The sequence below is a fragment of the Camelus dromedarius genome, chromosome 2 (assembly GCF_036321535.1).
Source record: "Camelus dromedarius isolate mCamDro1 chromosome 2, mCamDro1.pat, whole genome shotgun sequence".
NCBI classification, from domain to species: domain Eukaryota; kingdom Metazoa; phylum Chordata; class Mammalia; order Artiodactyla; family Camelidae; genus Camelus; species Camelus dromedarius.
The window spans coordinates 80,711,083-80,732,653 of record NC_087437.1 but is presented as its reverse complement, the minus strand read 5'-3'; the positions used below and the strand labels follow the sequence as shown (position 1 = coordinate 80,732,653).

At 32.7% G+C, this 21,571-nt stretch overlaps 1 protein-coding gene across 8 annotated transcripts in view; it reads right to left on the bottom strand.

Annotated features, from left to right (window-relative positions):
* SENP7 (SUMO specific peptidase 7) overlaps window positions 1–21,571 on the bottom strand; it is a 128,218-nt gene that overhangs the window by 90,218 nt on the left and 16,429 nt on the right. For 7 of the 8 annotated variants that reach the window (XM_010978431.3, XM_064495852.1, XM_031456511.2 and 4 more), the window contains 3 exons: window positions 16,127–16,179; window positions 13,060–13,131; window positions 8,772–8,870 (listed from right to left, as the gene is read on the bottom strand). In XM_010978431.3, the coding sequence (XP_010976733.3) occupies window positions 8,772–8,870; window positions 13,060–13,131; window positions 16,127–16,179 (224 nt within the window). The remainder of the gene's footprint in view (window positions 1–8,771; window positions 8,871–13,059; window positions 13,132–16,126; window positions 16,180–21,571) is intronic. The other variant, XM_031456514.2, reaches the window with a different exon arrangement.

Sequence of the window (21,571 nt, the reverse complement as noted above, 5' to 3'; positions counted from 1 at the left end):
AGGGATATCAAAATAAAATACCATAATTAAAATTAAATGTTCCATAGGAACTCGACTGAAATTTTTCTTGGACAAAATCAATTCTACATGCATTCTAAGTGGTGCAGGGTTCTCAGTCTCAACTGAATGCCTCCTTGGATACTAAAAAGAAGCCAAATCTGCATCCGGAAGAAAATATTGACTTTGCTCACAACTACTTATCCCTGTCACAGCTCACTGTAATAAAGATGGATGATGACTTTTCACCCAATTGAGATTAATGTTTATGATTTAACTTTTATTTCAGGATTTTAATTCTATTGACTATTCATCTAATTTCCAAATTAGGAACATGTAATGCCAACAATGAAAACATTTATCAGAAAACATAAGCTGAAATTATTTGCTAACCAATATCTACTGAACAGCTGGATAAACTGGGGGTTGGGAGAAGGTCTGGGGAATCTGCTATTCTCGTCAACCAGTTTTCCCCGTGTATAACTATGGAATAATATCATCACCAGGAAATTGACACTGAAACAATCCATGACCTTATTAAGATTTCACCTGCTTTACATGCACATGTATGTGTGCGTGTATTTAGTCTTATGCAATTTTATCACATGTACACATCTCTGTGACTACAAGCAAAATCAAGACACAGAACAACTGTATCATGAAGATCTTTTCTGCTACCCTTTTATAAATCGAGCTGCCACCCTCCATGCCATAAGCCCTGTGCCTGTAGGCCCTCAGAGTTTTCCTAGCAACTCAAACAAACATTTGAGAAGAAAATAAAATGAATCCTATACAACCTATTCTATCAACTACAAGAGAACAATTCCCAGTTCATTCTATAAGGCAAATATTACACTGATACCAAATTGATGTAGTGACAGTACAAGAAAACTAAAGACCAATATCCCTGGTAAGTACAGACAAAAATACTCAACAAAAATTTGCTAATCAAAACCAGCAATATATAAAAAGAGTAATACAATATGACTGATTAGAGTTTATTCTAGGACATAAAAGTGGTTCAATATCTGAAAATCAACCTATGATTTTAAAAAAAAAAAGACCCTACTCTACATTATATATAATAAACTCACTTGAAATACAAAGACACAAACAGATTAAAACTAAAGGGATGAAGAAAGATATACCATTCTAACAAAACTAAAGAAAGTTAGAGTAGCTGTATTAACTCCAGACTGAGACTTCAAGGGAAAAAAAAAAAGTATCAAATTTTGAGGATACAGGGATAAAGAGGAATATTACAGAATAATAGATGGGTTAATTCTCCAAGAAGACATAACAAACCTTGCTGCATATATGCTTAACAACAGAGCACCAAAATACACAAGGCAAAAACCAACAGAAATACAAGGACAAATAGGCAAATCAACAATTATAGTTAAAGACTTCAATATGACTCCATCAGAAATAGACAGATCCAACAAGCAGAAAATCAATAAGGACATTATTGAACTGAAAAAAACCATCAATCGACTGGATCTAATTAATATTTATAGAATACTTCCAACTAAAAACAGAAGAATACACACTCTTCTCAAGCTCACATGCTTAAAAGGAAATCTGTAGCATTCAATGCATGTATTGAAAAAGGAGACAATTCTAAAACCAATAATCTAAACTTTCAGTTTTGGAAATTTCAAAAAGAAGGGCAAATTTATTCCAGAGTAAGCAAAAGAAAAGAAAGAAAGAAAAGAGCAGAAATCAATAAAGTTGAAAATAGGAAATCAACGCAGAAAATCAACTAAACCAAAAACTGGTTCTTTGAAAAGATCAATAAAAATGATAAACCTCTACACAGGTTAACCAAGAAAAAAAAAGAAGACATGAATTACTAATATCAAAAATCAAGGAGGGAGGATCAGTACTGATGAAATGGACATTATACAGAAGTAATAAAGAAATGCTATAAACAACTCAAAGCCCACAAATTTGAAAATGTAAGTGAAATGGACCAACACCTTGAAAGACAGAATTGACCAAAATTTACAAAAGTAGAAATACATAATCTGAGTATAGCCATATCTATTAAAGAAATTGAATCAGTATTTAATACTTTCCAAAATAGGAAGCACTGGGCCCAGTTTGGGTCACTGGTGAATTCTACCAAACATTTAAGGAATCAATTATAAAAATTCTCCACAATTTCTTCCAGAAAATGGAAGCAGAACACTTCCAAACTCATTCTATGAGACAGGCATTACCTTAATACCAAAACCAGAAAAATACATTACAAAAAAAGAAAACTACATAATACCTCTTACGATCAAGGTGCAAAAATTCTCAGCACAATCAAATCCAACAAAGTATAAATAGAATTATATATCATGAACAAGTGAGATTTATTTCAAGTATGAAATGTTGGTTAAGCATCTGAATAATCCATTAATGTCAACAAGCTAAAGAAGAAAAATGAAATGGTCATATCAATAGATGAAGAAAAAGAATTTGACAAAAACCCAAAAGCCATTTGTGATTTTTTTAAACTCTCAGCAAACTAGGAATAAAGGAGAATATTTTTAATCTGATAAAGAATATTTACAATAAACCTACAGCCAACATACTTAATGGTGAGGAACCATATGCTTTCATATTAAGATTGAGAACAAAGCAAGGATGTTACCTTTCACCACTCCTATTCAACCTCATACTGGAAGTCCTACATAATGAAATATGACAAGAAAATGAAATAAAAGGTATACAGATTGGGAAAGAAAAAATAAACCTTTTATTTGAGATGACATAAGTATCTATGAAGAAAATCCCAAAGAATCAATTTAAAAAAAAAAACTTCTTGAACTAATAAGCAATTATAGCAATGGTTCAGGAAATAGGATGAATATACAAAAATTAATTGCTTTCTTACATGAAAGAAATTCTTACTATTAGAATTTGAAGTTAAAAACACAATACCATTTACATTAGCTGGAAAATTAAACACTTAGGTACAAATCTTTAAAAAGACGTATAAAATCTATATGAAAAAACTATAAAATTCTGATGAAAAATATCAAACATACAAATAAACAGATATCCCATGCACATGGATAAGAAGATTCAACACTGTCAAGATGTCAGTTCTTCCCAACTTGATCTATAGAATCAACACAATTCCAATCAACATTCCAGCAAGTTATTTTGTGGGTATCAAGAGACTGATTCTAAATTTTAAATAGAAATGTGAAAGACCCAGAATAGCCAACACAATTTTAAAGAACAAGCTCAGAGGATAGATACTCCCACCTTCAAGACTTACTATAAAGTTATAGTAACCAAAAGGCCTGGTATTGATGAAAGAACAGACAAATAGATCAACAGAACAGACAGCTGAGAAACAGATCCACACAATATAATCAACTAATTTCTAACAAGGGAACAATGTCAATTCAATGGAGAAAGGCTAGTCTTTTCAACAAATGATGCAAAAACAACTGGACATCCATGTATAAAGAAATAAAGATACAAATCTTATACCTTTCACAAAAATTAACTGAAAATGGACCATAGATCTAAATATAAAATGCAAAACTGTAAAACTCCCAAAAGATAACACAGAAGAAAATCTAGGTGACCTTCAGTTGAACAATTACTTCTTAGATATAACACCTAAAGCACAATCCATGAAGGAAAAACTGATAACTTGGACTTCATTAAAATTAAAAACTGCTCTGTGAAAGACACTGTTATTAAGAGTAAAAGTTAAGACACAGACTAGAAAAAAAAATCTTTGCAAACATGTATCTGATAAAGGACTGGTATCCAAAACATATAATCAACTATTAAAACTCAAAAATAAGAAAATAACCCGATTTTTAAAATGAGACAAAGATATGAACATACACTTCACCAAAGAAGATATACAGATGACAAATATGCATAAGAAAAGAAGCTCAATAAAATATGCCATTAGGCAACTGCAAGGTAAAACAGATATCCATACATACCTGTTAGAACTACCTGAAAAAAAATCTTCAACCCCATGTTCACTGAAGCATTATTTACAATAGCCAAGGCACATAACAACTTAAGTGTCCATCAGCTGACGAATGGATAAATAAAATGTGGTACACACATACATACACACACACACACACACACACATACACACTAACAGAATGTTATTCAACCATAAAAAAAGAAGGGAATCTTGCCATTTTCAACAACATGGGTGGACTTCCAGGGCATAATACTAAGTAAAATAAGTCAGACAGAGAAAAACAAATACTGTATGATGCCATTTACACGTGGAATACTAAAAAAAAATCAATACAGAGAACAGATTTGCAGTTGCCAGAGACAGGGGTTGAGGGTTGGAGGAAATGGATGAAGGTGGTCAAAAGATATAAACTTCCACTTAGAAGTTAAATAGGTCCTGGGGGATTTAGTTAACAATACTGCGTTGTATATTTGAAAGCTGCTAGGAGAGTAGATCTTAAAAGTCTCATCGTAAGAAAAAAAAAAAAAAAGAAGTGTAACTATGTACGGTGGTGGATGTTAACTAAACTTACTAAGTTTATTGTGGCAATAATTTTGCAATTTACACATGTATCAATGATTATGTTGTACACCTAAAACTAATAAAATGTTATATGACAATTACATCACAATTTTAAAAAATAATAATGTATCAGTATTTGACTCACTAATTATAACAAATGTACCACAGTAATGCAAGATATTAATAATAGGGAAACTGAGTCAGGGCAGGGCAGAATGAAGAGCCTATGGGTACTGCCTGTACTATTCCTTCAATTTTTCAGTAAATCTAGAACTAGTCTAAAAAATAAAGTCTATTAATTTTAAAAGATTAATAAACAGATAGTACCAAGTGCTGACAAAATTACAGAACACCCAGAAGCCTCCATATATTGCTGCTGGGAATGAAAATTGGTATAACCAGTCTGGAAAACAGTTTTTGCAGTTAAATATAGACTTACCATATGATTCAGGAATCCCACTTCTAGGCATTTAATCTAGAAAAATTTAAACTTATGCTTAAAAAAAATGTGTGCAAGTATGTATAGCAGCTTTATTCCTAATTGCCAAAAACTGGAAACGACCCATATGTCCTTCAGTCGTCAATGGAGGAATGGTTAAACAAATTACTGATATACACAACAACATGGATGAAATCTCAATGGCATTTTGCTGAGTGAAAAAGTCACTCTCAAAACATTTATTTATTTAAAAAAAACCCATTATTTATTCTGTGATTTCATTCATATGACATTATGGAAAATGTAGAAGTACAGGTACAGAAAACAACGTTACCATGGATTAGGGATGGGGATAGAGAGTAACTACAAAGGGGACAGCACCAGGGAATTTTTTGGAGTGATGGAACTGTACACTATCTTCACTGTGATGATAGTTATAGGAGTTATAGGAGCCTCTACAGGTCTTGTAACTCATAAGAGTGTACACCAAGAAAAAAATTATAAATAAATACAAACACACACACACAGACCCATTTATTACAGTGGTGGTTGCAAAAGTGTATATACATTTGTCAAAATTCAGAACACTTAAAATGTCACAGACATAGAAAACAAACATACGGTTACCAGAGGGGAAGGGAATGGGAAAGGATAAATTGGGAGTTTGAGATTTGCAGATACTACTATATATAAAATAGGTAAACAAGTTTACACTGTATAGCACAGAGAACCATATTCAGTATCTTGTAGCTAACTTATGGTGAAAAAGAATATGATAACGAATATATGTATATTCATGTATGACTGAAGCATTCTGCTATACACCAGAAATTGATGCATTATAAACTGAATATACTTCAATAAAAATATTAAGTTTAAAAAAGAACACTTAAAATAGATTAATTTAATTATACATAAACTGTCAATAAAATTTATTTTAAAAAGGGCAAAAAATCTGAACAGACACTTTACAAAAAAAAGAAGATAAACAGCAGCTAATCAGCATATGAAAATGTTATAACTCCATTAGTCAACAGGGCAATGCAAATTAAAACCAAGCCCAAAAGTCCATCAATATGAGAATTAAATTGCTGTTATATTCATATAATAGCATATTACTTAGCAATAAAAAGGAACAAATCACTGATAAATACAAAACAGGAATCAGTTTCAACAGCATTTAACTGCGCAATAGAGGGCAACCGCAAAAAAGTATATACTGTATGAACAGGCAAAACTATCTTACAGATATAAAATCAGAAAATTGGTTGTGAGGAACATGGTGGGAACAGGGACAGCAGGAAAAGAGAAGACACAATGGAAAGAGACATAAGGGAACTTTTAAGGACCGTGACGATGCTCTATTTCATTAAGATATTGGTTGCATGTGTTAAATTAGTCAAAGCTCATTCAATTATATGCCTAAGATTTGTGCAGCCTATTTTATATAATTATGTCTCAACAAAAACCACAAATAAATACATAAGATAAAATTCTGCTATGGACTATAGAAAATGGCATTTATCCTTTTTTTTTTTTTTTCATTGAAACCTACGGCATATGGGTGAAACAACGAAGCAAGGTTTTGGTAATGCTTCAAACTCCAGTAACAATAAAGCACACAGCAAATACTGTGAAGTCTAAAGCAAAAAGGAAGCAAGGTAACACTGACATATGCCACTTCAAATCTCAAATAGGATGTAGATTCCCCCAAAGTTAAGTATCACTATACTAAAAAGATAGACACCCAACTAGAGTGGGAAACTAGTCACAGGAAAAGAAAATATGTCTCTGAGGAGGTTTAGTTCATTCAGTGAGTTAGAGAGAATTAAAGGAGAAAATAAGTCATTACTTCTCAGGAAAAGGAGACTGCTGAAAGGAAGAGGAGGTAAGGAAGAGAGAGGACAGCAGATTATATAACACAAAGACTTAATACCTAAAGAGCTGTCCGGTGAACCACATCTTTTTGAAGGACGAAAGCTAAATGAAGATTATACAGGGTAAAGGAAAAAACACATCTGGTAAGATCCTCTTTAAGAAAACAAACCTAACAAAAATCATGTCTACTTCCAAGAGACTGTGTATGTGTATATTTAAAATGATACATATGTATCTTTTTACTCCATTCAATATTCTAAAACATAAAATATGTAAATGCAAAGAGATAAAATTTTCTTAAAATAATGTTGTTTTTTTCCATTGGCAACAATTTTACTGCATGATAATGCCCAGTGCTAGTAAATTTGTAGAAATATGGGAGCTCTCACTGGTGGCAATATAAATTGGTAGAAATTTTCTGTGAGATAATTTTGCAATATTTATTAAAATTTAATATTCAAATTCCCTTAGACCCAGTGATCCCACCCAAAAATGGTTCCCTGTTTATGAAAAATGATGTTCACTACAACACTGTTTCTATTAGTAAAACACCAGAAACAACCAAACTGTCTACTATCAATGTACTAAGTGAATAAATTACAATATACAGTATATCTTTGGAGTACTGGAAGGCCAACAAAAAATAAACAAAGAAGTAGATCTAAATGTGTCAAAATATAAAAAAATTTAAAGATATTACTAACTGAAAACGGCAAAGAACAGAATTAGATGTATTTCATGATCCCTCTTCAGCAATGATCAAAAAATAACATAAACTCATATGTGGGCAATATGCTTTTCTTTTTTGTACACTGTATAAAGAACAAATTATTATTTAATAATTAAAATTTTAAATAATGTTAAAGCAATTAATACCAATGATAAATCTTTCCTCTGAGAACAAGTTATAATAAATGGTTAATTTTTCTTGCCTGTAACATGAAAACACATATATTCAAGGTGACTTAAAGTCTGTTATCCTAAAATGCTACTGTTAGGAACTGGATTGTCTCTTCCAAAATCCATATGTTGAAGCCCTAACCATTAATATGACTATATGTGGAGACAGGGCCTTCACAGAGGTAATTAAGTTTAAATGAGGTCCTAAGGGTGGGAATCTAATCCTACAGGACTAGTGTCCTTATAAGAAGAGGAGGAAACTCCAAGGGATGTGGATGCACAGAAAAGAGATCATGTGAGGATACAGCAAGAAGGTGGCCACCTATAAGCCTAGGAGAGACGCCTTGGAGACACCAACCCTGCTAGCACCTTGATCCTGGACTTTCAGCCTCCAGAACTCTGAGAAAATAACTTTCTGTTGTTGAAGCCACCTGACCTGTGGTATTTTGTTATGTTAGCCCAGCAGATTAATATGTATAGTCTCAACTGGAAAAATTGGAAAGTATGAGAAAAATTCTATTTTTAAAACATTGATGATGAGTTGTGCAAGTGAAGGGGAAAAAAAAACATTTAAAAAATACTATCTTAAGCCATACTCATGAGAACTCTACAGTAATACTTAACAGTGATAAAATTAGTTCAGATTTATAATCACGATATCTTTTAGAATACATTTGTGTCACCCTTGAAGATATACTTTCTCAAATTTACAAAACAAGAGAAAAAAAAGCAAGTGATTCTAAAAAGCTTAACAGTCTCATAAATGTAAAATACAATATATTTCACAATAATGAGATTAAAATTTCATGAAGAAAACAACCATGCATAATACGGTATTCTTAGATTTAAAGTAAAAAAAAAACAAAAAACAAACAAAAAAATCTAATCTCTTCAACACATGCCAGAAATAAATTCATTTAAAATTATATAACACAGGAAAACCAAAAAAGGACATAATAGGAAAATAAAAATTCAGCTTTATTAAAATATTTTAAACATACCAAATAACGCCACATACTTAAAAGAAAAGTTTTTATTTACCCCCTGCAAAGGGAGATCCCAGCGTTCTGAGCGTCTGAGTTTGGACAGTGGTGACTGAACACAAATATCCTCTGGTTTTGCATTTAACATCTTCGTTATCTAAATCCAGAATGAGAAAATAATCAGTTTAAGTGAAATATAAATAAAAGCCAATGACCTAAAAGAACTATTATATTATCCGCATTAATATTTTGCTATTACTTTTAAAGAGTTTTAATTTCAGTGCTTAATTTATAGGCAGTTAAATATAATTTGTAAAAAAATCTCTCATTCAGTATAAAGGTAGGTAAATGAAGTACCACAATAACTTCCTAACTATTCTTACCTACAGTTTCTCCCCCTTCTAATTTTTCAAATGCTTTCCCCAGAGTTCCCTAATACACAAATATAATTATGGTACAATCTTAAAATACAATAATGGCTTCCATTACTTACAGATAAAACTCTTAACAATCTGGGCTCCTTGACATCACCCACACATCACAAACTCAATACTCCAACAACATTGAGTTTATTCAATCTTTTTCAAATATATATTATATCTCTAGCCCTTTGTAAGTGCTGATCCTTCAACCCAGAATGCTCTCCCCTCTAATTCTCCCTTGTTAAAATACTTCAGATTCTGCACAAAATTATTCTCTTAAACACACAACTGTCACTGCCACACCAAGGCATTCCTTTCTCTGGGTATTAGAACTTGGTAACTGATATTACACATATCATACTATATTATAATTATTCATCTACATGTCTGTTTTCTTCTGCAGACTGTGGAGGTCACTAAAGAGATTGCCCTGATCTTTATACCTCCAAAGTGTATCGCTCATGATACACTGAATAAACAAATGAACGAACATACAGATTGCAGCCACGAGTTTGAAATCATTTGTTTGGATCTGAAATAATTTAACTTTCACATTATAAATGACGCTTAAGCATCAAGTTCAGCTTATTATATGACATATAATAAAGCACTATATCAACTACACCCACTAACAACCATAAAATGATTTCAATGAGAGTAAAGCATTAAGTCAGGAGGATAAAATAAATCTGAAGAAAGGGTACTCAACTCTTTTATTTCATTAGCATTTCTGTGTTAATCCTCCTGGGCACCAGTAATGTCTTAATTATTTATACCAAATCTATATAAAAAGGTACCTCTTTATAATTTTTTATCTGCAAAAACAACATTTTCTCTCAATCAGTCATTTCCTTCATATTCTTAACGAGGGAACAAGAGTTGTTCTCTCAGGGAGTAAAATAAGGGATTCGGGCTAATCACACCCATGGATCCTTTGTGAGTAGGATATTTAGCCTCTATTAGACACTGTGGCACACTGTATTGTCCACAGATGGTCATATCAATATTCCACATCCCACATCCCCTTTTTACAATGTGACACTGACCATTTCTCCAACATCAGGTGTGGTCTACGTTTCTTCCCCTTGAATCTAAGCAGAACTGTGACTGGAATTCCAAGGCTAGATCATAAAAGGCGATACATGGAGCTGCACTGCTTCAGCCTGGCTCTCACGTACTTGTGTGTTCTCCCTTCTTTCCTGTCTTTTCCCCTTTCTCTCTGTCTCTCAGTACACATGCCTTGGGAGCCCTGAGCCATAGGTTAAAAAAGTCTTGGACACCCTGAAGTTGCTGTGCTGCAAAGATCACATGAAAAGGCTAAAAAGAATAGATATACATCAAGATATCTGAGTCTTCCCAACACAGGTATGAAGATAAGTGAGTGATCCTTTAAGATGATTCCAGGCCCCAGCCTCGAAGCAAACCTAGCTAACATCAACTAAAATAAGGAAAAGCTATCTCCAACTGAACCCTGCCCAGACAACAGATTCATGAGCAAAAGAAGTTTAAACTGTTAAGTTTGGGGGTAATTTGTTACACAGCCCTAGTAATAACCTGAAAAGATACCAAGGTCAAACTTGAAGGAGAACAACTGCTATTTTAAAAAGAGTTGGGTATAGGTTTTGAGTATTTTGCAAAATGTCTATCTTATAGAAGACTGTTGATGTCTTCTGTGGAAGATATATTTTATATCCTTTTTGCACAGCAGTTTTTACTATTTTACCTGTGAGTGGCTTCGACTCAACGTCAATAAATTATTTGCCCTAATAAATATTCATGTATTCTTCCATTAGGAACAACACAAAACATAATCTACCTTATTTTCAAAAAGAGCAGTCTCTGCTTCCCCCAAAAGTATAGAAATAGGAGATTTATTAAAACTCAAAATAAACATCAAGAGGCATGAAAATCAAAGTATCAATGACCCTTGAACAACTCAGGAGTTGGGGCACTGCACCCCTGCACAGTTGAAAGTCTGAGTAACTTTATCATCAGCCCCTCGTATCCACAGTTTCACATCCCCAGGTTCAACCAACTACGGATTGTATAGTCCTAAAATATTTATTTTTAAAATTCCGTATGTAGGTGAACCAGCACAGTTCAAATCTATTGTGTTTAAGGACCAACTTATACACATAAAAATATTTATGAACAGGGACATAGACTATATATTACTTACAATATACAAAAACCAGAAACAATGACAATAAAAGAGCAATTAAACAAAACTATGGTAAAACTAAATAATGAGACACTTTCATTTATTAAATAACATGTTCCAAAAGAATAATTAATGATATAAGACATTATTTCCAACATAAGTTGCAAAGAAAATCATACATACAAAATGATCTCTTTCATAAAGCAAAAAAAAAATCCATGTATAGAAAACAAATGTGAAATGATACACACAAAAATGTTTAACAGTAATTATCTCTGAATGCTGATGTAGTGGGTGATTTTTATTTTCATTTTCGTATTTTCCTACAGTTTCCAAATGTTTTGTATTTTAATAGGAGTATCATGCAATTACTAAAGGCAAGAAAAAAATAAACATTTAAAGCTCAAAAAAAAACCTCTGCTGCAGCTTCTTAGTCAATAAATCTCTCAGTCTAATATTGCGTATGAGTGGCAAGCAGACTTTAGATACAAACTAACTACTTTGTCCATTTTTTCTACACTCACTTTTATTAATGATTAAATCATTGATAATGACATGTCTTTTTGCAACAATCTGATCTATTCTTAGACACATTTTAATAATGGTCTCAAGGGTGTACAATTAAAAAAGATTCTAAGCCACTAATGATTCTGCAAAGCCTCATAACAAGAATCAGAATGGATTCCTAACACTTTCAAGTATTTTCAATAGTCTCCTAATACTTTAAAGACTGAAATTTAATCTTTTAAGGCAAGAATGGGTTTTAAAACCCCTTCCCTTTAAGTTATACTTAAATACACTTAAAGAATTCTAACAATGTCCCCAAAACAAAGCTCAAGGACATTTATTTTATTTACTAATATTCAAATATACTATTAAACAAGACTTGCAGCAGTTCAATTCACGCAGTTACTTCGAGGTTCATTTTATACCTAATTCATTGCAGTATGCCCTCAAAAAGAGTGCAGTCCAAAGAGGATAATCCAGGGCGGGGGGAGGGATGCTACATTCTATTGACAAATCATACATTGTTAACAAATGCTCTTTAAACTGTTTGAGTTGAGATGATCTCTGCCATGTTCTTCGTACAGAACTTAAGAATTGTAATCACTTATTTGTTCGGACACTACATAGATATAAAGATTTATTTAAGGAAAATTTGGGGTCTGCTCATGGGTATGGCTATGACTTACCAAGGAAAAATTAAAGTCTTGTTTTTCAGTTTTCAGTCTCAGCCTCCCACGTATAAATCCAAAGATTATAAAAATCTCCCCATTAGCAGAGTTCAAAGTGTTCACACTCTTACTCTACATCTATCCAGAGAGGAGATGTAAGCCTTGAATTAATCTATTTCCAGCTCCTATCAAAGGGCCAGGAATACTTTAGTAGATAATGATATTCCAAAGATTTAGCTACAAGGATAACAACTACAGTACTATTTATAATTTTTTAAACTGAAAAAAATATAATGAAAGGATAGTGGTTAAATTAACTGTGATATACCATAAAATGGAATACAGTGTAGTCATTAAAAATATTTACCACTGCTTATGCCTGGTACTAATGCTCAGTAGAGTGTCCAACACACGTTAAGTATGCAATAAGTATCTACTGAGAAATGCTTAAATTTGATTTCATAAAATGATGTTCACAATACATAGTTAAGTAGAAAAAGTTAATTATAAAACAGTATTTTACGATTTTTAATTGTTAATATTTAAATATTTATCATAAATAAGCAGACAAACTAGAAGGATATATACCTTAGTATTAATTTTGATTGAATCCAGGTGGTCTTTTTGTGTACTTGAATTTTCCGTTTTCTTGACAACAATCTAGTATTGAGTTAGAAATATTTTTTTAATACTTTACACTCAAAATGTATCAGTATCATGTTCCTATATCCATCAATGCTCTAATCCTTTTAGTAATTTATTTCCCTAGCTGCCTTGAGAGAAAAAGCAATAATATAAGCTACTAACCAAAATTTAATATGCCAATTTTTTAAGAATTTACATTTTTAAAGAGCAGTAGTACAACTTTGTGTGCATATTATGGTTGAACAAGTAAGAAAATATATTGTAGACAATGAAAGACAGAAAAAAAGTTAAAAATAAAGAGGGAAGGCTAGAATAAGCCCTGTGGTATTGGACTGGAATCAGACGTAACAGTACTGAACTCATGGGGTTTTTTTTTCAGTTGTACAGAAAAGTAGTTAGAGAAATAAATATATACAGATTAGTATGTATGTGTATGGGTTAGTATACATATATTTTTCTAGTCCTGTCTATTGAGATAGCCTAGAAACAATGATACCCCAGCAGCAAAGAGCACACCTAACACCCAGATCTGGTTCTAAAGACCATTCTTCAATAAAAAGAATCAGGGCTCCTTGGAAAGTCCCTTGCAGTACCAGAAAATAAGGAGGCGGTCAAAAAAAAAAAAAAAAAAAAAAAAGGAGCATGTCAAAAGGGCACAGGAGTCATCCTGAAAGATCTCCCAATGCCAAAGCTGGAATTCTTTGATCAACAAAACCATTAATGACAGTAGTAGATTATAACACATAAAATAAAATAAATACCTATGAGTCCATATTGATATATGTAAATAATGAATAAATAAATAAGTGAGGGAAGAGGGACAACTCACCCTTCCAGAAGAATTTTAATTAATAAATATAGAGGAATGAAGAAAATAGAAAATCACCAATAGAATATTGCTTATTAATTGTTGCAGGTAAGATGCACTGCTAGATGCTAAAAAAGAGGGTGAAAGATTGAGAACAAACAGTGTATCTGCATAGATTCAAAATATCTCTCCCAACTCAAACTTCCAGTTATAAGATAGACAAGTACTAGGGATGTAATGTAAAACATGATAAAGATAATTAACACTGCTCTAAGTTACAAATGAAAGTTAAGAGAGTAAATCCTAAGAGTTCTCATCACAAGGAAAAATTTTTTTTTCTGTTTTTTTAATGTTGTACCTATACAAGATGATGGATGCTCACTAAACCTACTGTGGTAATCCTTTCATGATATATGTTAAGTCAAATCATTTTACTGTACACCTGAAACTTATTGAGTCCTGTATGTTAATTATATCTCAATAAAACTGGGGGAAAAAACACAAAATACGTCTCCCAAGATATCTACTTATTACAAATGGAAAGAGCAACTCTACAACAGAGTAACCAGGCAGATACCATCTTAACCAGGTGATCAAGACTGACATCACCAGTAATAAGACTTATCATCATCACGTGTTCCCTGACAGGATATACTGAGAAGGGCACAATATTTCTATGGTATTCCTCCCAAAAAACCATACCCTTAATCTAATCATGCATGATTAGAAACATGAGACAAACTCAGACTGAGGGTTATTCAACAAAATATTGACCAGCATTCTTTAAGCGTCCTTGTCAGGAAAGAAAAAAGACAAGAACTGTCACAGACAGAAGGAAATCAACGCAATGTGGGATCCTGGATTAGATCCTGAAATAGAAAAATGACATCAGTGGAAAAATTGAAGAAATCCAAATAATGTCTGTAGTTTAAAATATTATACTTATGTTAATTTCTTTATCTTGATAATTTTACTACGGTAATGTAACATATTAACATTAGCAGAAGCTGAGTAAAGGGTAGATGGGAACTCTGTACTATTTCTGTAAATCTAAAGTTACTTGAAAATGAAAAGTTTTTTAAAATGCTGTTGTAAATCAACTATACTTCAATTTTTAAAAATGCTGTCCCTGGTATTAAAAAATAATCACTTTTGAAAAAAATTGATGTTCTACAACTAAAAATTAGAAAGGGAAATATATTTACTCAATATCTTAAAGTTCTAATGAAAGAATTTCAGATTAAGCTGCATGAAGCAATAGCCTAAAGCAGAGAATTTCACTTCACTGAAGGCATTAAATGGAAAAAAAGAGTAGTAGTCAATACAGTGGTATTTAAAACTGGGTACAGTAACAATGTAAAATTTTCTTTTTTACCTCCCTTATTTACCTCACTTAAGCTAGCTAAATCCTGAATTTTAAGTGAAGGGACTACATCCCTCAAATCTGAAGGAAGCCAAGATAGAGAAAGAGTACTTAAAGTCAAGATCTCTGTGTAGTGTTGCAAGGTACTCTTGATTCCTCTCACAGCCCTCCTTTATGATTTCTTCTTCTCCCTCTTTAGTCCACAAAACATACCAAATTAAAGTCCTCTGTGTATAATTAGAATGCTTCAGAGAAAAGTCTATAATAAATTATTATAGTGCACATCAAAGTATTTAAAGCATTTAAATCACAAAATTCCCTAGGAAAATATTATCTTTCTAAAAACAGATCAATGTTTTTAAACATCTCCTATGTAGGCAGAAACTTCATTTTGCTTGTATTGCTACTCTTAGCTTATACAGAAGAATACATAAATGGAAAAAAAAAAGATGTTTAACAGGACATATTCCAAATAGTAATTTTCACCACATGACTTGAACACAGCTTTCCAACATCTATAGCATCATAATGAATAAACCTAAGGTGCTCTAACATATCAGTCATCAAAGAAATGCTAGCTCTGTTTTATATAAATCTGAAAAAAAGACCTGGAAAGGATACTAGTACATTTCACAATGATTTAAACAAGGTTGGCCCAAGAAAGAGTTTCCTAGTTAACTCTCAATTAATTAGGATATACCATTCCACAGAAACCACTGATTAGTTAAGTATTTACAGTATTTTCTTTAAAATTTTATTAAAAAAACAAACACCAAAATATTTTCAATATTAGTAATTCTAAAGATAATGCAAAGGTTAAGAACAAAACTAATACATACTTTATGTAACTCCGAAGATGAAGACTTTTTCCTTTTTCCTTCTGTGACAATTTCTACAAAGACATGGTAAAAAAATTATCATTTAACATTAAATGATGGAAAACATTATGGAGATCCCTCAAAAAACTAAAAATATACTTAACATATGATCCAGCAATCCCACTCCTGGGCATATATCCAGAGGGAACCTTAATTCAAAAAGACACATGCACCCCAATGTTCATAGCAGTACTATTTACAATAGCCAAGACATGGAAACAATCCAAATGTCCATCGACAGATGACTGGATAAAGAAGCTGTGGTATATTTATACAATGGAATACTACTCAGCCATAAAAAATAATAAAATAATGCCATTTGCAGCAACATGGATGGATCTAGACAATGTCATTCTAAGTGAAGTAAGCCAGAAAGAGAAGGAAAAATACCATATATCACTCATATGCAGAATCTTTAAATTAAAAAAAAAAAAGACAAATGAACTTTTTTCAAAACAGAAACAGACTCACAGACATAGAAAATAAACTTATGGTTACCAGAGGGGAAGGGGATGGAAAGGGATGAATTGGGAGTTTGAGATTTGCAGATACTAACTACTATATATAAAATAAACAAGTTTCTACTGTGCAGCACAAGGAACTATATTCAGTATCTTGTGGTAACCTATAATGAAAAAGAGAATGAAAAGGAATATATGCATGTACATGTATCTGTACACTAGAAATTGATACAACATTGTAAAAAGACTATACTCCAATTTTTAAAAAACCCACTGCTGCATGCCAAGCATCATGTTGAGAACTTAAAAAAAATTTTAATATCCCTCTTTAAGAGACCTTAGTATATTAGTATCAGCATGTAGGAAAATCACTCTAATTATTCTCATTCTATATATACGAGTTAAACAATTAAAAAGCATGACATTTTCCCAAGTAGTTTGTGGAATCATTCATTCACTTATTTATTCTATAAACATTTATTTAAAATAATAGTAATTACCACTGCTAGGCACTATTTTGCACAAATTTTATCTTTACAAAAGCCTTGTGAGTTCAGGAATGGTATTACCTCTATTTTACAGATGAAAAATTTAGGTTTGAAAAATCCAAATAACTTGCTCAAGGTTATCATGTTAATCCATCACTGGTCTGATTCCAGAGTGGTATTCTTACCACTCTTCAGTACACTCTAAGTATGCTGGATGCTATGGGGACATAAGATGAATAAGACAGTTGCTGTCACCTAGTTAACAGTGTAACACTTACAGGTTATACAAATCTGATAAACATCAAGTAAGAGGCACGAAGACCTGTGGAAGTTCAGAAATAGGCATATATATTTTTAAGTCTGAGTTCATTAGGAGATAGTTCCTGGAAAGGAACAATTGGACTGGGCTTTGAAGTAAGTTTTAGATAATGAGTAAGTTTTAGATAGGCAGAAATGGGTGGAAGGACAGTGCAACGTGCTGCCAAGAAGTGCGTCAACATAGGTATATATGATGAAGCAGCCCACATTAGCCAGCCTCCTAAATTATTAAAGACTCGTATTAGAGTTAGGTATCTGAGACGCAGGTTTGAGATGGCACCATTATAGAAAAATTCCAGTCTAGATCTTCAGGGATACTCAATCCTATCCATAATCCATTCCCTGTGTTACCATATCCCTCTAATCTACTTTCCAGTCCTCTGCCTTCCATCAACAGGCCTGGGAATCACAATCACCACCCTAAATGTCAATCCCTTCAGCTTATTACCTTGCTATTCTCTCAGTTCTCCTCACCCTACCTTTTCATCTACATGCTTTTGTTTTTTAAACTTGTTCCTTTAACACATGTCTTTTTAACACTTTTTGTTTTGTTATATATATTTTTATTTTTATTGAAATAGAGTTGTCATCTACACTCTTCTCTATCTCTTCCCTAGCCCACCAAATTCCTTTCGAAAGTCAAAACAATTTCCTTAAATTCTAAAACATTTCCTTGAACATTTCCTCCACCTTAGTTTACCTGAATACCTTTTATTACTTTTTACTACATAAATTATATATCATAAATTATTGTTATATTATATAGCTTTTTATTGACCACACTTTTTTTAAGACTCAAGAAGATTCTTGTCCCACTTATAAAAACAGAGGTAGGGATTAACAATCTCTTTCCTTCACCATTACATCCAATTAATATTCCATCTTTATTACAGTAACTCTTCCTTTAAAATTTCCAAAGTTGTATGTATTATTACCTCACCCATATTTGTAATTGCCATGTACTGACCCAAGACCTTCTCCAACATTCCTAAAACACTCTCATATGTGATTCATAGCTTTCCTCTCTGATTAAAGTCGACCATCAAACGGAAGCTCTAAAACTTCCGAAAATCAACTCACTCAATACGATGGACTCAATTTACTCTACTCCAACAAACTTCTACACAATCACATCCCCATTTCAGCAACATGTATGCATGAATGGATTTAAGGAATACTGTTACACTTCTCAAATTCACATATGTGAACCTCTAATTCTACAACATACTATGTTTTGTCCTGTCCATTTCCTCACTCACACTGAACCCACTTTTCACCCCTCCATCTTGTAATACCCTTTAACCCTAAGTAAAACAATTCTTGCTTTTCCCCCAAATTCTTGCTCCTGGACTTCTTAGCACTGCTGAAGAAAGTCACATAATTGTTGGAACCACAACTGCTACCATCTACATACTCACACTTATGAGTATTTTTCAGACTTTGAAAGTCTTTCAAAATTAGTTAATAGTTCTTTTATTCATCCCTAATTGACCTCCTATTCTATTTTGAGCTCCAATACCACTTGAAGTCCCCTTTCTCAAAAGATGATCTTGCCTTCTACTTCACTTAGAAGCCAAGTCTGCAGTATCCTTAACTTTTCAAAATTTATCCTTATCTTTATCCCCTTACCTTCCTTCTCCATGTCTTAAAAAACTGTGCTTTGATTCCATCCTCCCCCATCTCTTCTGCAACCTTACCCTATCAATTATTTCCTACCTGGTATCTTTCTCTCCTCACTGACCGCTTCCCCACTCCAGACCAAGCTGGTTTTAATAGTCTTTTTTTAAGTTTTTTTTTTTTAAGTTTTTTGGGGGATAAGGTAATTAGGTTTATTTATTTAATGGAGGTAATGGGTGATTGAACCCAGGACCTTGTGCTTGCTAGGCATGCACTCTACCACTGAGCTATACCCCACCCTCCAAATAGTTTTTTTTTAACATTTTTTATTGAGTTATAGTCATTTTACAATGTTGTATCAAATTCCAGTGTTAAGCACAATTTTTCAGTTATACATGAACGTACATATATTCATTGTCACATTTTTTTTCGCTGTGAGCTACAAGATCTTGTATATATTTCCCTGTGCTATACAGTATAATTTTGTTTATCTATTCTACATATGCCTGCCAGTATCTACAAATTTTGAACTCCCAGTCTATCCCTTCCCACCCTCCTCAAATAGTTTTTTTTTAATATTTTTTCTATCTAATTTCATACTCAAGCTTGTTCCAGAAATCTTTCCCTCACATCTCATTTTGTTTCCTCACCACCACTCATTCATTTAGCCTCCTGAAATCTTTTGTCCATACTGCTCTACTAACTAAAATCAGTGGTAAAAAAGTAATCTCCTAATTGCCAAATCCAGCATCCTCCAACTATTTAACTCTCTGATTCACATTGCTTTTTACTCTCCTCCCTTGCTTCCGAAGAGTATCACATGCCTTCTAACCTGCCTATCTAACTGCTTACCAGTGTCTCTTCCTCCCTACTTTGAAATTAAATATACGTGATCCAAGACTTTTCTCACTCCATACGGTTTCTGCAGGTAATTCTATTCATTCCAATGGCTTCAGCTAACATCACTGCAAATAAAGTAGTTTTATCATGATGAATTGTAGATTCTGGTTTTGAATTTCAATTATGGTTCATTAGACTTAATGTAAAATATGCAGACATCACCTGGGCCTACTGAAAAAAGAAAGGTGTATATCATTATGGGACACCAGATGCTCAAGACGAAACTAGGGGAGAAGGGAAGAGTTTCAAAATTAAGCAAGTCTGAGAAACACTGCATGTTCAGTCACTCTCCTGGAGGGGCAAAATGTACAGCAGTAGAGCAAAAGATCTGAAAAATCCTGAAGTAAATAAATTTTTCCTGTAACAGTTGTCACACTTATTTGTCCATGAAACCTTTTTTCCAAGTAAGGTTCACTAACATCCTATGACAGTAAAAGAGGTTAAAACTATATATTTTGTAATCAAAAGACCAGATTTTGAATCCTGGCTCTGCTTCTTACTTACATTGCTAACAGTTGCTTACCCTGCCTAAATTCCAGGGTCCCAACTGTAAATCAGAAATAATAACCACCTCAGAAGGCTTTTGAAAGAATTATAAAGTTTCCAAAATTCTTAGCAGACTTATTAGTATATAAGTACTCAAAAAACATATGTATCCTTAACTACAAATGAGAATAAACACAGATCTCCAAGGATTTTGCCTGCACAGGTGATAATAGGAAATTTACTTCAACTTTCCTGTTTTAATTCAAAAATTCATTTGAAAATTGTGACCTATGACTTTAACATATCTGTTATACTTTTATTGTTGTTGTTGGCAAACATTTCTAATGGTCATTCTCCCTTGAGTGACCCATGCATTTAAATCATTTCATTCAACTTTCAGTAAACCTGTTTCTGGTGTCAATAATTTTTTATCTGTGTCCCCACCTAATTCACAGCTTAGATACGCTGTGAACTTGAAAATAAGATATTCATCTTTTGGGCAGTTATAAATAATTTAAACACATAGTTTCAATATAGTATGAAGAAAGGTTTCAGAAGCTTCTCATGAGTGATCTTTAGCATACAAACTTTCATTTTTACTCTCATGCTTACAAGTGTATTATACTTAATTCCTGCTTCATGACCACATTCCAGAAAAGTAGGGTAATCAGAGTTTTTGTGGGTCTTCTACAGAGGGAATTTTTCTTTATTAAGTCATTTTAAAACAAACAATAAACATATTGCATGTTAACATACCTAAAATATTTTAAAATAACATCATTTCCCCCCCAAATTAGAATGGCATTATTTTACTTTTCGCAAATCTCTTTAACATCTGGCTTAATAAAAAGCAGATGATTTCCCCTATATGCTTCTGTATTCAATTTGCTGTGATACATGTCATGTAGCCTCTGGAAAAACTCTACTGAACACACGTGGGAGAATACGAGGAAAAGGCAAACAATGGCTTAAAATTATGAAAAACTTTGACCTCACAGACCCAAAAAGGTCCCAGGGAACCCAGAGGTCACCAGGCCACACCTTGAGAACCAGTGCCTAAAATAAATACAGTCATGCCAGAAGCTATCCAACTCCTACAGTTATCAGTTATGCGAGTCCACAAACACTCATTTTAT